We start from the raw sequence: 14,561 nt of genomic DNA, 5'->3' as shown, positions 1-14,561 counted from the left end.
CATGTATCTACTTTTCCCACCTGACAATGTCAATGCAAGCACTGATGATTTCGTGCACGTCAGACAAGCGCCCACTGTATGACGCGACCCATTTCAACCACGAGGATGATGAAGACACAGGGCAACAATCAAGGGAGGTGCATTTAGTTCAAGTCATTCAAAAGAATACAAACTATGCTTCTACCAGCAACAGCAAATCAAATACATGATCGGGAGGGGATAGCAGCGTTGGATTGGATATTCATATGACGATGGTCCGAACATATGGGATGAGTCTACTTTGTTTTGGTTTCAAACGGGAGCCGTTTCCATGGCAGTGATCCCAACCAATCGGTAATTTCCTTCAACCACTGGGTCGTATGACGTTTCAATTTCCCATGTTGCACATCATGAAAGGATGAACAAGGCTGGCTGGATGGATGGATGGATTGCATTATGCGTTGCTTTTGAATTTCCCTATAAAAAGAGAATGTCGTCATCGGGTTGCTATGAGTTAAGGTAAAATTTTCCCACACTACCTTTGTTTCAGGGGAGGGTGATCTCCACACTCACATACAGAAATTATACTCACATTCTAGTCTCAGCCCATTCCGCGGAATATTCTCGTGCGGGGTCAAGTGTGGGGAAATGCTGAATGTTTGGATGTACCTATTACTACTGTATTATCTTTTATCCCCTCCCCTCTCCTCCCCCTTGTTTCCTTTCTCTTTTTCCACTTTTCACAATGACTGCACCCTTCTTATCATTTCTATACTTCCCTTCCACACATTCCAATAATCCTCCTCCCACCACCAACACCACCCATCATCCTATCGACGACGATGATGACGACTATAGCAGCATATCAAGTGACGAAGGACACTGGCAATCATCACCGACTATTTACGTTGCTATCATCACTCGAAGAGACGGCTCAGTGAAAACAAAATACTTGAATCCATCAGCCGTTTCCCACCATTACAGCAACATGAGAACACTACGTGGCAGGAAACGGGCATTCAGTGCAAGCTCGCTGTTTACAAAGAAATCAACGTTGCAAAAGAAGGCAAAACATTTGTTGTTGTGGTCGAAACATGAGGAGGATCACCAACAAGGCGTTTCAACATCGCTTGCAGGTATGTTAACAAGAGAATTCCCCATGTTATTCGTTATCTAACATCAATATAGAAAAAAGCTACACTGCCAGTGCATTCGAAGAGCTACCCAACGAAGTCATGATCCGTATTCTGATGCATGTGGATTCCAGAGATCTTGCCTATTTGCAACAAGCATCCAAAAAGCTATATACATTGTGCCACGACAACCATGTCTGGTATCGTTTATTTTGCGACAAGTTTCAACGACACGACCACAATCCTGTATTTTCGCATTCACATGATTATCGGAAGCTGTACCGTGAGGCATTGGAACTCCATCGTCGGTGGCACCAAGGCCATTCCCAAGTATCCTATTTGAACAAAATGGATAGCCATAAGGATAGTGTATACAGCATGGCATGGATGATGGGACAGGATGGCATGTTTGCAAGTGCAAGTCGGGATCGTACCATCAAGGTGTGGCAAAAGGGGAAATGCATGTTGACACGCTCCACGCCTCATACGGGAAGTATCTTGTCGATTGCCACATCAAGACACTTGGCAGTGACTGGATCATCCGATACAACATGTACAGTATGGCGACTCCCCGAGTGGCAAGTGATGCATCGATTTGCGGATCATGAGGACAGCGTCTTGTCAGCAGTGGTATTGGATGATGCGAGGGTGGCCACTGGATCCAGAGATTGTACGCTAAGGATATGGAATCCAGAAACAGGGCATGTGTTGCATGTATTACGAGGACACAGGGAACCTATCAATGCCATCAAACGTGTCGATGCTCAGCGTCTTGCATCCGCCTCAGGTGATGGTACAATCCGAATTTGGTGCACACAAACAGGCGAATGTTTACACAACTTCCAAGGTGACATTGGTGGTCTTTCATGCTTGGAAGTAGTGCCAAAAGGAAGCAGGAAATGGTGTATTTGGGCATGTGGATTGCAAAAGAATATCCAAATTTGGACAATAGAGGAGGATGAAAAGGACCATCATCATCATGTCATCACCAACAAAGTCATCAACTCGGGACACACCGACGTGTTGAGATCGATTCATTATCATGGGGTATGTCATCATGGAAAAAGATCCATCAGCAGGGTGATTAAGTGTTGTCATTAGGGTCGCATTGTCACAGCTGGCTATGATAAAGTTATCAAGGTGTGGGATGCTCAAACATCGAAATGCACGTTGAGCTTTCAAAGCGGACATGAAGGCAAGATTTTTTCGGTATTGACGAACCATACGTCCATCATCAGGTATGTTGTATACTATTGCTACTATTATTTAAAAGCAAGGGATCATTGACAACATGTGGATCTTAGTGCTGGTCATGATAGGCGTATCATGGTACTGGATTTTGCAAAAGGACTATCATCATCGGAGCTCATGTAGTAGTAGTATTATCGACCCTTTTCATTGTACATATGTATACCCTCTTACAACCATTGTAAATACCATCAGTGTCAAAATACTTGTTTACTTTATGCGTTATATTATGCATGCATACATGATGTGATGGATCCACTATGTATGTGGGTGCGTGTGGTGTGGCTGAAAGGCCCGGGATGATATCACTTTTGATCTTGCATACATGTTTGTTTGTTTGTAGTTCATATCGCTTCTCAATTTTGACGGCTCAGTTATAGCTTCGGGATGTTCTCGCCACCATGTCACTCTCGCACCATGGTGGTGGTAGAACATAATGAAAGTGCATTGCATAATTTGTACCACAATAGCCATGGGTAATTGTCATACGTATGATCAGTCGGATCCATCCGATCAATGGCAAGTGCATCCTACTCATCTTCTTTTAACCTGGAAGTTTGATAAGAGTGAACGAAGCTATTCTACTTTTTGACATTTCTCGAAACACAGGGTGGGGTTGCTGAAATGCAAGAGACGACGTTGCTCTATGGTGTAAGCATGAGCTGTGCTGCTTTCAAAATACCCGAAGGGTTTTAAATTTTGTGATCCAGTGCTACAAACCCCGTCGTTGATCTTTCTTTCTCTGGTTGCATTTCTCTCTCAATATACGTGTGCGTGTGTGTGCGTGTGCGTGCGTTCTTTTTTTCTCTTTCTCTCTCTCTCCCCTGCACTCTTCATTTTCATCCACCTTGTCAACAAGCGATGGATCATCAATCACAACAGAGTTGGCGTTCGGTCTATAACGAGCCATCCCAATCCGATCATGCTAAACGTCAATTTGAGCAACAGCTGAGCTCTCGAATGCAATCGCTTAATTTCGAAGAACCAGCCAAGATTTTTCGTGATAAGCATGGTGTGCATCAATTTGAAAACATTACTCCAGATGTATCTATGCCTGGTACACCTATCCATGAACGTCAACAACCACCACTTGATCAACACCATCATCATCATCCTCATTTGGCACCCGAGACGCCACGTTCCATGACCAATGCAAGTGGTGGCAGTAGTGGTGGTGGTAGCGCAAATGAGCAATTACCAAAAGAATCAAGCAAAGCATCTACACCAGAGCCAACAACAGCTGATGTGCCCGTTGTGCAAGTAACAGATGATAGTATTAAGAGCACAGTGGGTAGTACAAGTTATCAACAACAACAACCACAAACCTCTCGACCCTCTTCACGTACGTCAACACCATCACCGCCGGGAACACCGTCGCAGTTTGTGTTTAGTAAGCCCCGGTATAACAACCGGTATATGCAAACACATTTTCATCATCAACAACCTGGCACATCCAATACCAAAAAGAAAAAGGATACCCTCCTCCATGATTTAAAACGGTTGATCAAAAAGCCTGACAAGAACCTACGTGATAATGGAGCCCAACAATCACCACCACCACCTGCACCAGATGATACCCTAAGTATTGCTTCGAGTCGTCATTCAGGACTTTCTTTTGCGAATGAATTTAATACCGATCTGGAAGCACGTTATGGGAAATGGGGTAAGTGAAGAATGATCTCAATGAGCATGATGTTGACTTTTTATTAGGACGCTTTGTTGGAAAGGGTGCGGGTGGATCTGTACGATTGATTAGGCGCCATACGGATGGAAAAACATTTGCCGTCAAGCAATTTCGGAAACGAGCACCCAATGAAAATGAAAAACAATACGTCAAAAAGGTGACAGCCGAGTTTTGCATTGGATCGACATTACACAATCTCAATGTGATTGAGACATTGGATATGGTACGAGAAGGATCAGCATTTTACGAGATCATGGAATATGCGCCCAATGATTTGTTCAATATTGTCATGAGCGGACAAATGTCACGCGACGAGATTGCTTGTTGTTGGCGTCAAATGCTTCAAGGCGTAGCCTACCTACATGGCATCGGGATAGCGCATCGCGATCTTAAGCTGGATAATATTGTGCTTGACGAGCGTGGTATTGTCAAGCTCATTGATTTTGGATGTGCTACCGTATTCAAATACCCCTATGACAAGAATGTGCACCTAAGTAAAGGTAATTGTATGACATGGGATGATGATGATGGATGAATGACTCATGGAAAAGAAAAGGTATCTCTGGCTCGGATCCTTACATTGCACCTGAACAATTTATTCAAAAACAATACGATGCACGTAAAGCTGATATTTGGAGTTGTGCGGTGATTTACATTTGCATGGTCATTCGTCGCTTCCCTTGGCGCATTGCTCACCCAGCAAAAGATCAATCCTTCAAGAATTTCCAAACTCCCAGTTCACGAGGTGCAGCTCGTCTTTTAGGCCTCTTGCCACGGCAAGCACGACCCGTCATAGCACAAATCCTTGAACCTGATCCCCACTTACGTGCCCTTGTAAACCAAGTCTTAGAGGATGAGTGGGTCCAAAGTATTGAAACTTGCCAAGCCGATCAACCGGGTAAAGATCACGTGCATCATTTGCTCGTCAAACCTACCAGTCAAGATGTCCTATCACGTGGCAATATCGTATTACTCAAGAGCTCATCCAGTGGTGGGGGTAGTGTTAGCTCTGTAGCAGATCAACAACAACAAAAACGGGATTCGCCATCATCACAACAGTCTTCAACAAGACCTTCAACTACAACATCAACTGCCCATGTACAGAGTGGTGGCGTAAAGCAGCAGTATCAGCGGTAGTAGTACTACTATTAGATATGTATCCATAGCAACTATGAAATATAATTCTTGTTATACCGCTCATTTATTCATGTCGCTATGGAAGTGGCAAGTGTTGGCATGACATTTAAGCGCAACCCATGATACAATTTTAACATAGACACATGCAAGATGGATTGCCTGAATGATGATGATTTATTCATGTATACCAGTAGTAGACTTCCTTTAACCCCAAACATCTTCATTGTAACGTCCCTTTTCTATCAAATCCTTGATATAGTTTTCAGCTTCTTCACTAGTACTTGCTTGACCAAAGCTCTTGGCCATCGAACAAAACGTGCGTCGTACATCACGGCTCATTTCGCCAGCACCACACACATAAACAGTAGCATTCGCGTTCTGAAGCAAGTCCCACACCTTGACAGCTTGATTCAATAGTTGATGTTGGACATACTTGACAGGTTCACCTTGACGTGAAAAGGCCACATGTAAATCCTTCAAGACACCCTTCTCGACATGTTGTTGCATTTCCTGGGCATAGATAAAGTCATGATCCTTGCGACGACAACCAAAGAAAAGCACGCATTCGCCAACTTGTTCACCTTGGCTACGTTGGCATGCACGTTCCTCCAAGAATCCTCGGAAGGGGGATACACCTGTACCAGCAGCGATCATGATAATGGGCACCTTGGGATCGGATGGCAATGCAAAGCTGCTCTTGGATGATTTGAGCATAGCACGTAGTTGGGTGGATTCAGTGCTACGAGATAAATAGGAAGATGCGAGACCATAGTATTCACGACCATCCTTGAGCATATCATGAACCACACCCACAGTCAATGCAGCTTGTTTTGAATCAGCCAAAGGAGAGGAAGCAATCGAGTATCGACGTGGTTGCATCACACCCACAGCTGTCATGAATTGTGCCAAATCGAGTCGCTTCACTTGAGGAAATCCTTTTTGTAAATCGAGAATCGTGCGATATTTTTCAATGAAGGAAGCATATTCAGGACTATCAGGCATGATCAACTTGCTGAATACGTCAGCTGTCTCCTCCGAAGTAGCACGCAATTGCTCAGCAAAGATGGATAACATGGTACGTGAAGGTGGTGATGAGAGATCGGCATAATAAGTGAGCGCATTGCGGATCGTACATGGACCACGAATGGATGCTGCAAGTGAACGAGGCGATACATTATCAAGACTTGCTGGATCCACTTCAAATACGGAATCAAGCACCCATCCAAAGTTGACGCCAATGGCCTCCACAATCTCGGCATCATTTTCAGGATACACTTCCAAATGATCACCTGCCAAAAAGACGGGCCCATCCTTATAAAGCGGCTCCAATGAGGATATGTCAAGCTCAATATGGCGTGTGCTGCGATCGGATGCTGGTTGCTGTAGCTCCTCGTTGCGAAGGATAGTGACATTGTACTCGCCGTTGCGATTGGCTACACCAGCTTCCCATTTCTCCTTGTCGGATGGGCTAATGAAGTTCACCTTGACATGTTGGTCGCCCGTATTTGCTGAAGGAACCACCCATTGGCTCTGAGGAAGAGAAAGACCAAATTGCGTCAATGCACTGATCCAAAAGTGAGCAGACCTATGAGACGCGATAATGAGTACGTTGTTTCCTTACTTTCAATCATCAAAGCTTACCATTCGTTAAAGTCTGCGTCCATGTCCTTGTCAGCATTGCCCTGTCCACAATCGAAGAAGCGTTCTGCACCAAGACGTTCAAGGGTGTCATTGACTTTTTGAGGGAAGACCTGGTACGTGCGCCAATTCTTGTTGCCGACACCAAATACGGCGAATCGGAGTGACTTTAACAGATCGCCATTGCTTTCCAGATCCCTGGTTTTCTCATTGAGGAACTTGTCAAAGCGTTCAGCTGAATCGGGTGGTTGGCCATTATACGTTGCTGTACAGATCACCACCAATTCTTGTGCACCGGATGATCCTTGCGGGGGTTCATATTTGCCAGCATCAAGCACACGCCATTGATCCATGGGTTGAAGTTTGACATCCTTGAAACCAAAAGAACGTGCTTGGGTTGCAAGCTGAGATGCATAATCTTGTGCAGTGCCGGTCTGTGTACCAAATAAAAAGGTGATGGGAGGTAAATCAGCAGCTGAACGTGATGCCATTTGCTCAGCAACCGCCTTGGATTCCGGAATGATCGCCTTCTTGGTGGTGGTATCACTTGACGACTTGAAAGTGCTCTTCTCATTATCAGCAGCAGCAGCAGTGGATGGCGACCTGGGTGCAGGCATATCCGTACGAGGTCGAATGTTTACAAAGAAATCCACTGGTTTGGTGGTAGCTTGCAATGGATCAAAAGTAACATCAGGGCCATCTATGTATGTAATGATAGAAATGAATATGTATGCATTGGATAAGAATAGTAATAAAATCAAACTTACCATAAAAGAACTTGAATCGGTGTAAAAGCATTGACATGACTACCTTGAGTTCTTGAATAGCAAATGCCATACCAAGACATCCACGTGGACCGGTGCTGAAAGGAAGCCATGAGTATTGAGAACGTTTTTGCTCTTCTTCAGGAGAAAATCTCTCGGGATCAAAGCGCTCGGGATCAGGATAGACCTTTGGATTATGATGCATGGCGTACACATTCACTTCAGCAGGACAATTGGCCTTGACAAGATAGCCTCCAGGAACAATGCAATCCTTCTTACAATACTTTGCTAGGTTTTGAACGGGTGGATACTTGCGTGTGGTTTCCTTGATCACCTTGTGCAAGTACTTGAGCTGGCTGATTTGTTCAACGGTAGGTATTTGGTCATGCGTGATACCAACGTCAGCGATTTCTTGCAACAATTTAGCCTCGACTTCAGGATTACGAGACAACTCGTAAAAGGCCCATGAAAGTGTATTGGCTGTAGTCTATGATACTTTTGTTAATGTCCTTGTTGTTCAAGAAAATTGTTTAAAAATGACTTACATCATGTCCTGCTATGAGGAAGGTGATGACTTGGTATACAATGTTTTGATCCGACAGGCCAAGGTTGTGCTCGTCACGTGCATTCAGCATGAATCCCATAAGGTCCTTGTTCATGTCACCAGCATCAGGGCTATTTTTACGCTCTTCGATAACTTGAGACACCGTATCATTCATGAGCTTGACGTAGTAATCAAATCGACGATTACGCTCGAATGAGAGCTTGTTGAACATGGACAAATTGATGGTTCGAATCACAGCGGTCTTGAGGCAGTATCCCATAGCATCAATAAAAGGATGGGCAGGTGCATCCCTTGAAGTAAGCAATCCAAAGTTGTAACCAAAGCCGCACCGTCCAATGGTTTCAAAGGTCAAACGAGTGGTCCAATCAAGAATTTCAACTTTTTCAGTAGGATCGAATTGTTCGAGGGTCTTGATCGTTTCCATGGCAATGTGTCCCATTTCATTTAGATATGCCTACGATAAACGAGCGATCATCAGATAAAATCATTCAATGTCAATGTCAATGTCAAATATTACCTTGATGGCACGTGGACTAAATGCAGGCATGAGAAGCTTGTGAGCAAGTTCCCAATTCTCTTCATCCGTATTGCTGGTAAACAGGCCGTCTCCAGCAAATTCTCTGACTTCAGCCAAGTCACTGGCAATCTTTTTGGTAAAGAACTCGGACTCCTTGACAAAGATCTCAGCTATAGCGGGGTCGTTGGTAGCATAGGATTCGACACCAAACAAGGACATGTTGACGAGTGGGCCATATTTCTCAAACAAATTCATCCATCCAAACGCTCTACGTATTCACGTTAACATCAACTCGTGCCATAGGGTATTATATGCTGCACTTACATGTGTGGGAGCAGTGATCCAACAGATCCAACAAAGGGGTACTTGAAAGGGCCTGGGACGACGTCTTTGATTTGTGTCTTCATGTCAACGTATACAACTTGTTGCTGTCGTGCGCGATCAATGGTGCTGATGGCTTGACCCGACTTATCCAAAAGCATAATATCGGATGAGGGAATGTTGCGAGCAATACCAAGCTTCTCCATGGCAAGTTCGCACACGGTATTCAAACTAGCACCCGAACCAAAGTTGATGATCTTGCCGTTCTTTTCGATATCTTTGCTGTCACGTTTCAATATGACAATAAGTGAGGTAGTTGTGTTTTCAGACATTTTGCTCGTAGTGATGAAGAATAGATGGTGGTCCCTGGATCATAAATCTCCTCATCTTATATGAGGAGCTACAGCATAAAACCCTGCCGATCGTCGCCAGCTAAATCGGCTATGTTTTGCCGGATGTCAATGCAAAATGTGTTTTAATATCCCGCTCCCTTTTTTCTTGTCTTGCCATTTTACCAAGCAAACCCATGTGGGCCATGCATATTATGCAAGTACTCAATGTGTCATATCATCTCCCTCATCACTATGGGTGATACCCCCACCACTTCTCGGAATTATTTATCCTTTGAGGATGATGGAAAATGCCCACCATGCTACAGCATAGCCCGTTGGAGCTGTGATGTCTCACTTTTGATTTCAAGTCATAGAAAAGTGCTATTGTATTTCTACTTGCTCATCAAATTTCCACCCTTCTCGTAAGATTCATTGATCGTTATGTTTAATGATAATCTCCTTTGTGCTGATGTCATACTCTTTGATCTTTATTCGCTTAGACTAACATAGTATCACCCGTGCCCTTTGTCCAAAGAATTCTGAGAAGGAGAGTATACGTGTTATAAACTAGCAACGACACGTGCAGCCACCACGTATACATAGACCAGATCAGGTTGGTAATAATAGCAGCAAATCGAACAATGATGTTTAATAAGGCTTGGCAATTCCAATTATCAATGATATATACAAGTATCCTCGAAGTGTTTTACAATGGATTCCCTCTCCACTCTCAAACGATCGGCTATTATCAATGAAAGTTTTCAAAGTCGAACATGAAGTAACCCATCTGGCACTGTCATTGGATCTCAGGTCTGATCCGGTTACACAGACCCCAGCCAGTTGATTCATTCATAATCGACAACCGAAGGCCCCCCATTGGATATTGTAACTGAAGACCTTTAAAGACAACTTACTACAATGAAGCTTGGTATCCAAAATGGGTGAGTCGAGAAAACAAGGTATCTCTGGATTCGGACAAGATAGCACAGCAGCAGCAGCAACTTTTATGCACCCCACTTAAAAAGGCTTACAGCGTTAAATTCTCTGTTGGCTTATCGTCTCTTCCACATTGCAACCCTCCCAGTCCCAACTGCTGGTCCATTCAAGTACAATTACCAGCTGCGAACGATTGTCCTGATTCAAGCCATCATGCCAATCCCACAACTCTCTTGATCCGATCGTCTTTGACTGAATGACAAGTCCATGGCGTGTGCACCCCTCTACAACACCAGCGTTTCTTGACACGACTCCTTCTCTTGTACAATCGTCGACGACAACCAATCGTAACAGCGTTCATCGCAGCAGTTGCTATCAGCAAGGTCTTACTCCATTGTCTCAAACAGCATTCACAGGTTTATCACTCTACTGCAACACACGCGCTTGCACACTCTTCTGCCACCAAGCAAGGTCTTATCCCATTGTCTCAAGTTACTTGCAGCAACTTGCCTTACAGCTTTTCTACGTCGGCAGCAGATAGCCATCATATAGAAGCGGTTTTATTTACGTGTAGCAACTTGCTTTAATACATACGATTTCCTAATGATATGGATATGGCTTTGATACATGGGATGGAAGGATCCAGATACATATATACAAAGTTGATGGTTGGGCAAATCACAATAGCAACGAAGCCTGTAATCGTTTTGACAACTTGGTGGTGTGAGTGTAGTAGTGTTAGACCAAGCACAAATCCAAGACCCTGCTTTGAAGGCGAGATCATGATACCACTAACAACAATGATGGGTCGAATAATAACAATGAATGGCGATTCTATGTAGTATCAGCCCCTTTCCGTTTGGCTCATTGTCTCATACTTAGGGTTGATATCTGTTATCGTTATCGAGAGGTCTTCGAATGTCCCATAGGCAATAAACGACAATCAACAGCAGCAACCTCTCTTGGAGCATTGCATACCAAGGACATGATCTTGGCTGGGCATCTTTTCTCTTCTCGTTTTATCCTTTAGATTGACCACTTCATTGACTACATATCAAGTGTCCACCAATTCTATTCCAATGTCGAGCACTCCACATGCAGTGAGGATACCTTCTCTTAGCATATCCACCATTGATTCTTTAACGCATGAAAGCGTTTTTTATCAGCTGGCATCGTTGCCTTGTCAAGTTGCAAGGGCTGTTTTCATACACGGGTATATTCATTTTTGAACTAGTCATGCAAAGTGGCTGCTTGATCGCTGATGATATTGATATACCCTGCTACGTTGATCATGCGTGGTAATGATACTGTAATAGCTGATGCTAAACAATGTACGTGTACCACCGGCTAAGCTGAATGAGACGAACACCCCCATATACAAAGACGCCGTACGTGCAATGTAGTCCCTTCTTTCCACATAAAATAAATATGATCTTTACATATGTACTCTCGCACATTGATACGTAATGCATGTTGACTTCATTATCATGAATAACGCTTGGATGTATATTATAACAAGCAAGGGAGCTAACTTTGTCAGATGCTTGATTTTCATACGCACCATCATCTTCGCGCGATATAGAGATACAGTAGGATGAATGAAAGTCTCGGCTAGCACCATACTACTCGGTGACTGCATCCGTGTATTGGAGCATACATAATTTCTACCTAGTTTATGCAGCTATGATCGATCATCATGGTTACCTCGATTTCCCGAGCACAGGATCCCATATCAGCAAATCTTGGGAAACCTCGTATACCACCTTCTGATAGTATGCTCATCATATGGGACTGCATTTGAGGATGTATACATTGCATGAAACGAACATATGAGCAAGTCGGGACCTGTACGTTACACCTCTTGTATGATTGCACAATCAAGGTAATCTCATTAAGCGTGTTTCTATAGCAACCAAGTGGAATATCAAAATAAGAGCATCATATGACAAGGGACAGAATTTACAACAACGGAATGCATAAATGATATGAAATAGAGGCGCAGCCTTGTAGGAATACACCTTAAATGGGTAATTAGAGTAACTTTGACATGTGGCTAGTGTCCAAGTACGTCGATCACAATTCAAGGTGACGCATAGGTGCGCCAACTTTTGCGCAAGCTGTCGAGATAGTGTTACCACTTGGCTGGATCAGACATCAACAACAGCAGCACATCCGGTACCTGAGGCGCAGCTATGAGACATCCGTACATGCCACATACGGCATGGATTCAAAGCTGTACCTTGTTCTCTAACCCAAGTTGCATAGCAAGACGCTAACGATGGTTGCTATTCAAGTTTGCTAGTCCTTAAGAAGGAGGTTTGTTAAATGCACAGCCTCTTGTTAAGCATGTTGGATTGATTTTCTTGGCGGTGTACAAGTAATAAGGTGAATTCAACCAAAAGATATAAAAGCCCTTGAAAAAAAGCAGCGTTGGACATCATCAACAAACTCATCTCAAGTTTATTCAAATCAACAATGTTCAAGAAGACCCTCGCTCTCATCTTTGCCATCTCCATGGTCCTCGGCGCCTCTGCCTCCCCTGAGCTTGACAAGCGCAGCACCTGCCAACTCGGTAACCTTCTTCCCAGCGGTGGTGGTGGCAATGCTTTGTGCAGTGCTCACTGCGTCAAGCAAGGCAACGTCCACGGTGGCCACTGCAATGACGACGATGTCTGTGTCTGCAACTAAGAAATTGTACTCAAGACCCGCACCCCATCACTTGTGTTCCTGGCGACATATTTGAATCGGTTGCTTTTGTCAATGATCTCTTAATAAATCATGATCCCTTCCTTTAACACACAAAACTCGTTGATCATGGATAAATATGGATGGAGATTCACTTTTAGATAATTGGTTGTGTTGGTGTGTATTTCTGCAAACAGCAAAACAGCATTTTCTACCACTTTGGTGGGTGTTTAACTAAAGTGTGTGGAGTTTTGTAATAAGATTTTGTCAAACGCAACCAAAAAAGGCTGCCTTGCTCAAATCGAACCACCCTCGTTGTAACGTTATAGAACTTTCTCATCGCTGTGTCTTCCTACTACGCTTAACACTACTTGACCCAAAGTATGTTGTTATTTTACAGAAACACCCCACGACTATCTATTAATGGGTTGTATCCATCCTGGTCCCTGAGGGCTATAGAAACTTCCACGACGGCGAAATGTGCTGGTTGTTGATGCTGAACATACATCCATAAATGGCCTTGTTAGCAATGTGAATGCTCGCTCCGTATACTTGATCGTCATCGATTGAAGAGTAGTCTCATCGCATTAATGGATGTTGTTAAAGGATAAAGCTTTGAACATGAGGAATTCTTGCAGCTACAGCCAAAAGCTAATATGGCATACCTAGAACGACAAAGGAAACCTCCATTAGCGAGTTCTTCCCCACTCAAAAAAGTCACCGTGATCCACCCTTTGACAAATCAATCAATATACAACAGCTTTCTTAGACATGGATGATAATGGACTTGACCATCATAGCCGCATGGCTTGCTAAAGTACTTGCTCAGTGATTATCAATATTATGTATGGATCAAACACAACGCACGGCAGCTGCTATTGGCCAAAAGCTCATCGCATTAAGCAAGTATTGACAACCTCGTCCGCTTCGAGCAATAAAGGGATCTTGTCTTAAAGGCATTTGAGGCATAGAGAAGGCACATTCAAAGTTCAATCCTTTGGATCATCTGATTTGAAATCTATATACTCATGCATCATCACACAGACGACTCATTACTTTTGGTGGCCATGTTCAAGCAAAGTACAGGCATCGAATAACTACGCAGTACGTGATTTAGCTGTATCCATCATTCAACGATCATCAACCAGCACAGCAACTCTTGCTAAATCGAGCAAAGAGTATGCATCATCATTAAAATATCCATAAGAGTATGGTTAATAAAGATCACGAGTATCGTTGATTCACTTTTGACCTTCCATCGAATATACAGTGTACCATGCTTTTGGCTTTGGAAGCTAAGTACGCATGACCTTGTATTCCAGGACGTTAAATTACATGCATAGAGCATGCTGCATCACCTTCCTTCAGTTCACAACTTGAGGCGCAGACATAAAGAAGATCAAAGATGGTATTGGGAAATGTGCACGCTGGCAGTGAGGTTAACGATGCACTAACCGGAAATTTTCATGGCATGTACAACTTACTGCTTGTGTCAAGTGCTGGCATTTCAGATAATGCCAACTGAGGTGCTGGGGCAGAAATTTCCTGGGTGTGTTGTATGTGATCTAGCTCTTCTGGTGTAGTTCAATTATAGCATAATACAACCTTAACCCAAAACGACA

The 14,561-nt window shown here is 43.6% G+C and overlaps 4 protein-coding genes across 4 annotated transcripts; 3 read left to right on the top strand and 1 right to left on the bottom strand.

The window, feature by feature from the left end:
• Window positions 1–724: 724 nt before the first annotated feature.
• O0I10_002655 (uncharacterized protein) lies at window positions 725–2,486 on the top strand (the record flags this gene model as incomplete). Its single annotated transcript, XM_058482735.1, has 4 exons — window positions 725–1,115; window positions 1,168–2,159; window positions 2,214–2,350; window positions 2,417–2,486. The coding sequence occupies 4 exons, from the start codon at window positions 725–727 to the stop codon at window positions 2,484–2,486; spliced, it is 1,590 nt and encodes a 529-aa protein (XP_058346302.1).
• A 735-nt stretch (window positions 2,487–3,221) lies between these two features.
• Window positions 3,222–5,181, top strand: O0I10_002654 (uncharacterized protein; the record flags this gene model as incomplete). The annotated part of the gene is made up of 3 exons (XM_058482734.1): window positions 3,222–4,023; window positions 4,071–4,544; window positions 4,601–5,181. 3 exons carry the CDS (start codon window positions 3,222–3,224, stop codon window positions 5,179–5,181), a joined length of 1,857 nt encoding a protein of 618 aa, XP_058346301.1.
• Window positions 5,182–5,385: 204 nt separating this feature from the next.
• On the bottom strand, window positions 5,386–9,318 carry O0I10_002653 (uncharacterized protein; the record flags this gene model as incomplete). The annotated part of the gene is made up of 6 exons (XM_058482733.1): window positions 5,386–6,766; window positions 6,823–7,519; window positions 7,587–8,070; window positions 8,129–8,602; window positions 8,666–8,933; window positions 8,990–9,318. 6 exons carry the CDS (start codon window positions 9,316–9,318, stop codon window positions 5,386–5,388), a joined length of 3,633 nt encoding a protein of 1,210 aa, XP_058346300.1.
• Window positions 9,319–12,729: 3,411 nt separating this feature from the next.
• Window positions 12,730–12,942, top strand: O0I10_002652 (uncharacterized protein; the record flags this gene model as incomplete). Its single annotated transcript, XM_058482732.1, has 1 exon — window positions 12,730–12,942. The coding sequence occupies one exon, from the start codon at window positions 12,730–12,732 to the stop codon at window positions 12,940–12,942; it is 213 nt and encodes a 70-aa protein (XP_058346299.1).
• Between the last annotated feature and the right edge of the window lie 1,619 nt (window positions 12,943–14,561).

Source organism: Lichtheimia ornata (assembly GCF_029851405.1).
Source record: "Lichtheimia ornata isolate CBS 291.66 chromosome Unknown scaffold00008, whole genome shotgun sequence".
Classification (NCBI taxonomy): Eukaryota; Fungi; Mucoromycota; class Mucoromycetes; order Mucorales; family Lichtheimiaceae; genus Lichtheimia; species Lichtheimia ornata.
The sequence above is the reverse complement of the archived record's forward strand: the minus strand, read 5'-3'. Positions and strand labels throughout refer to the sequence as shown.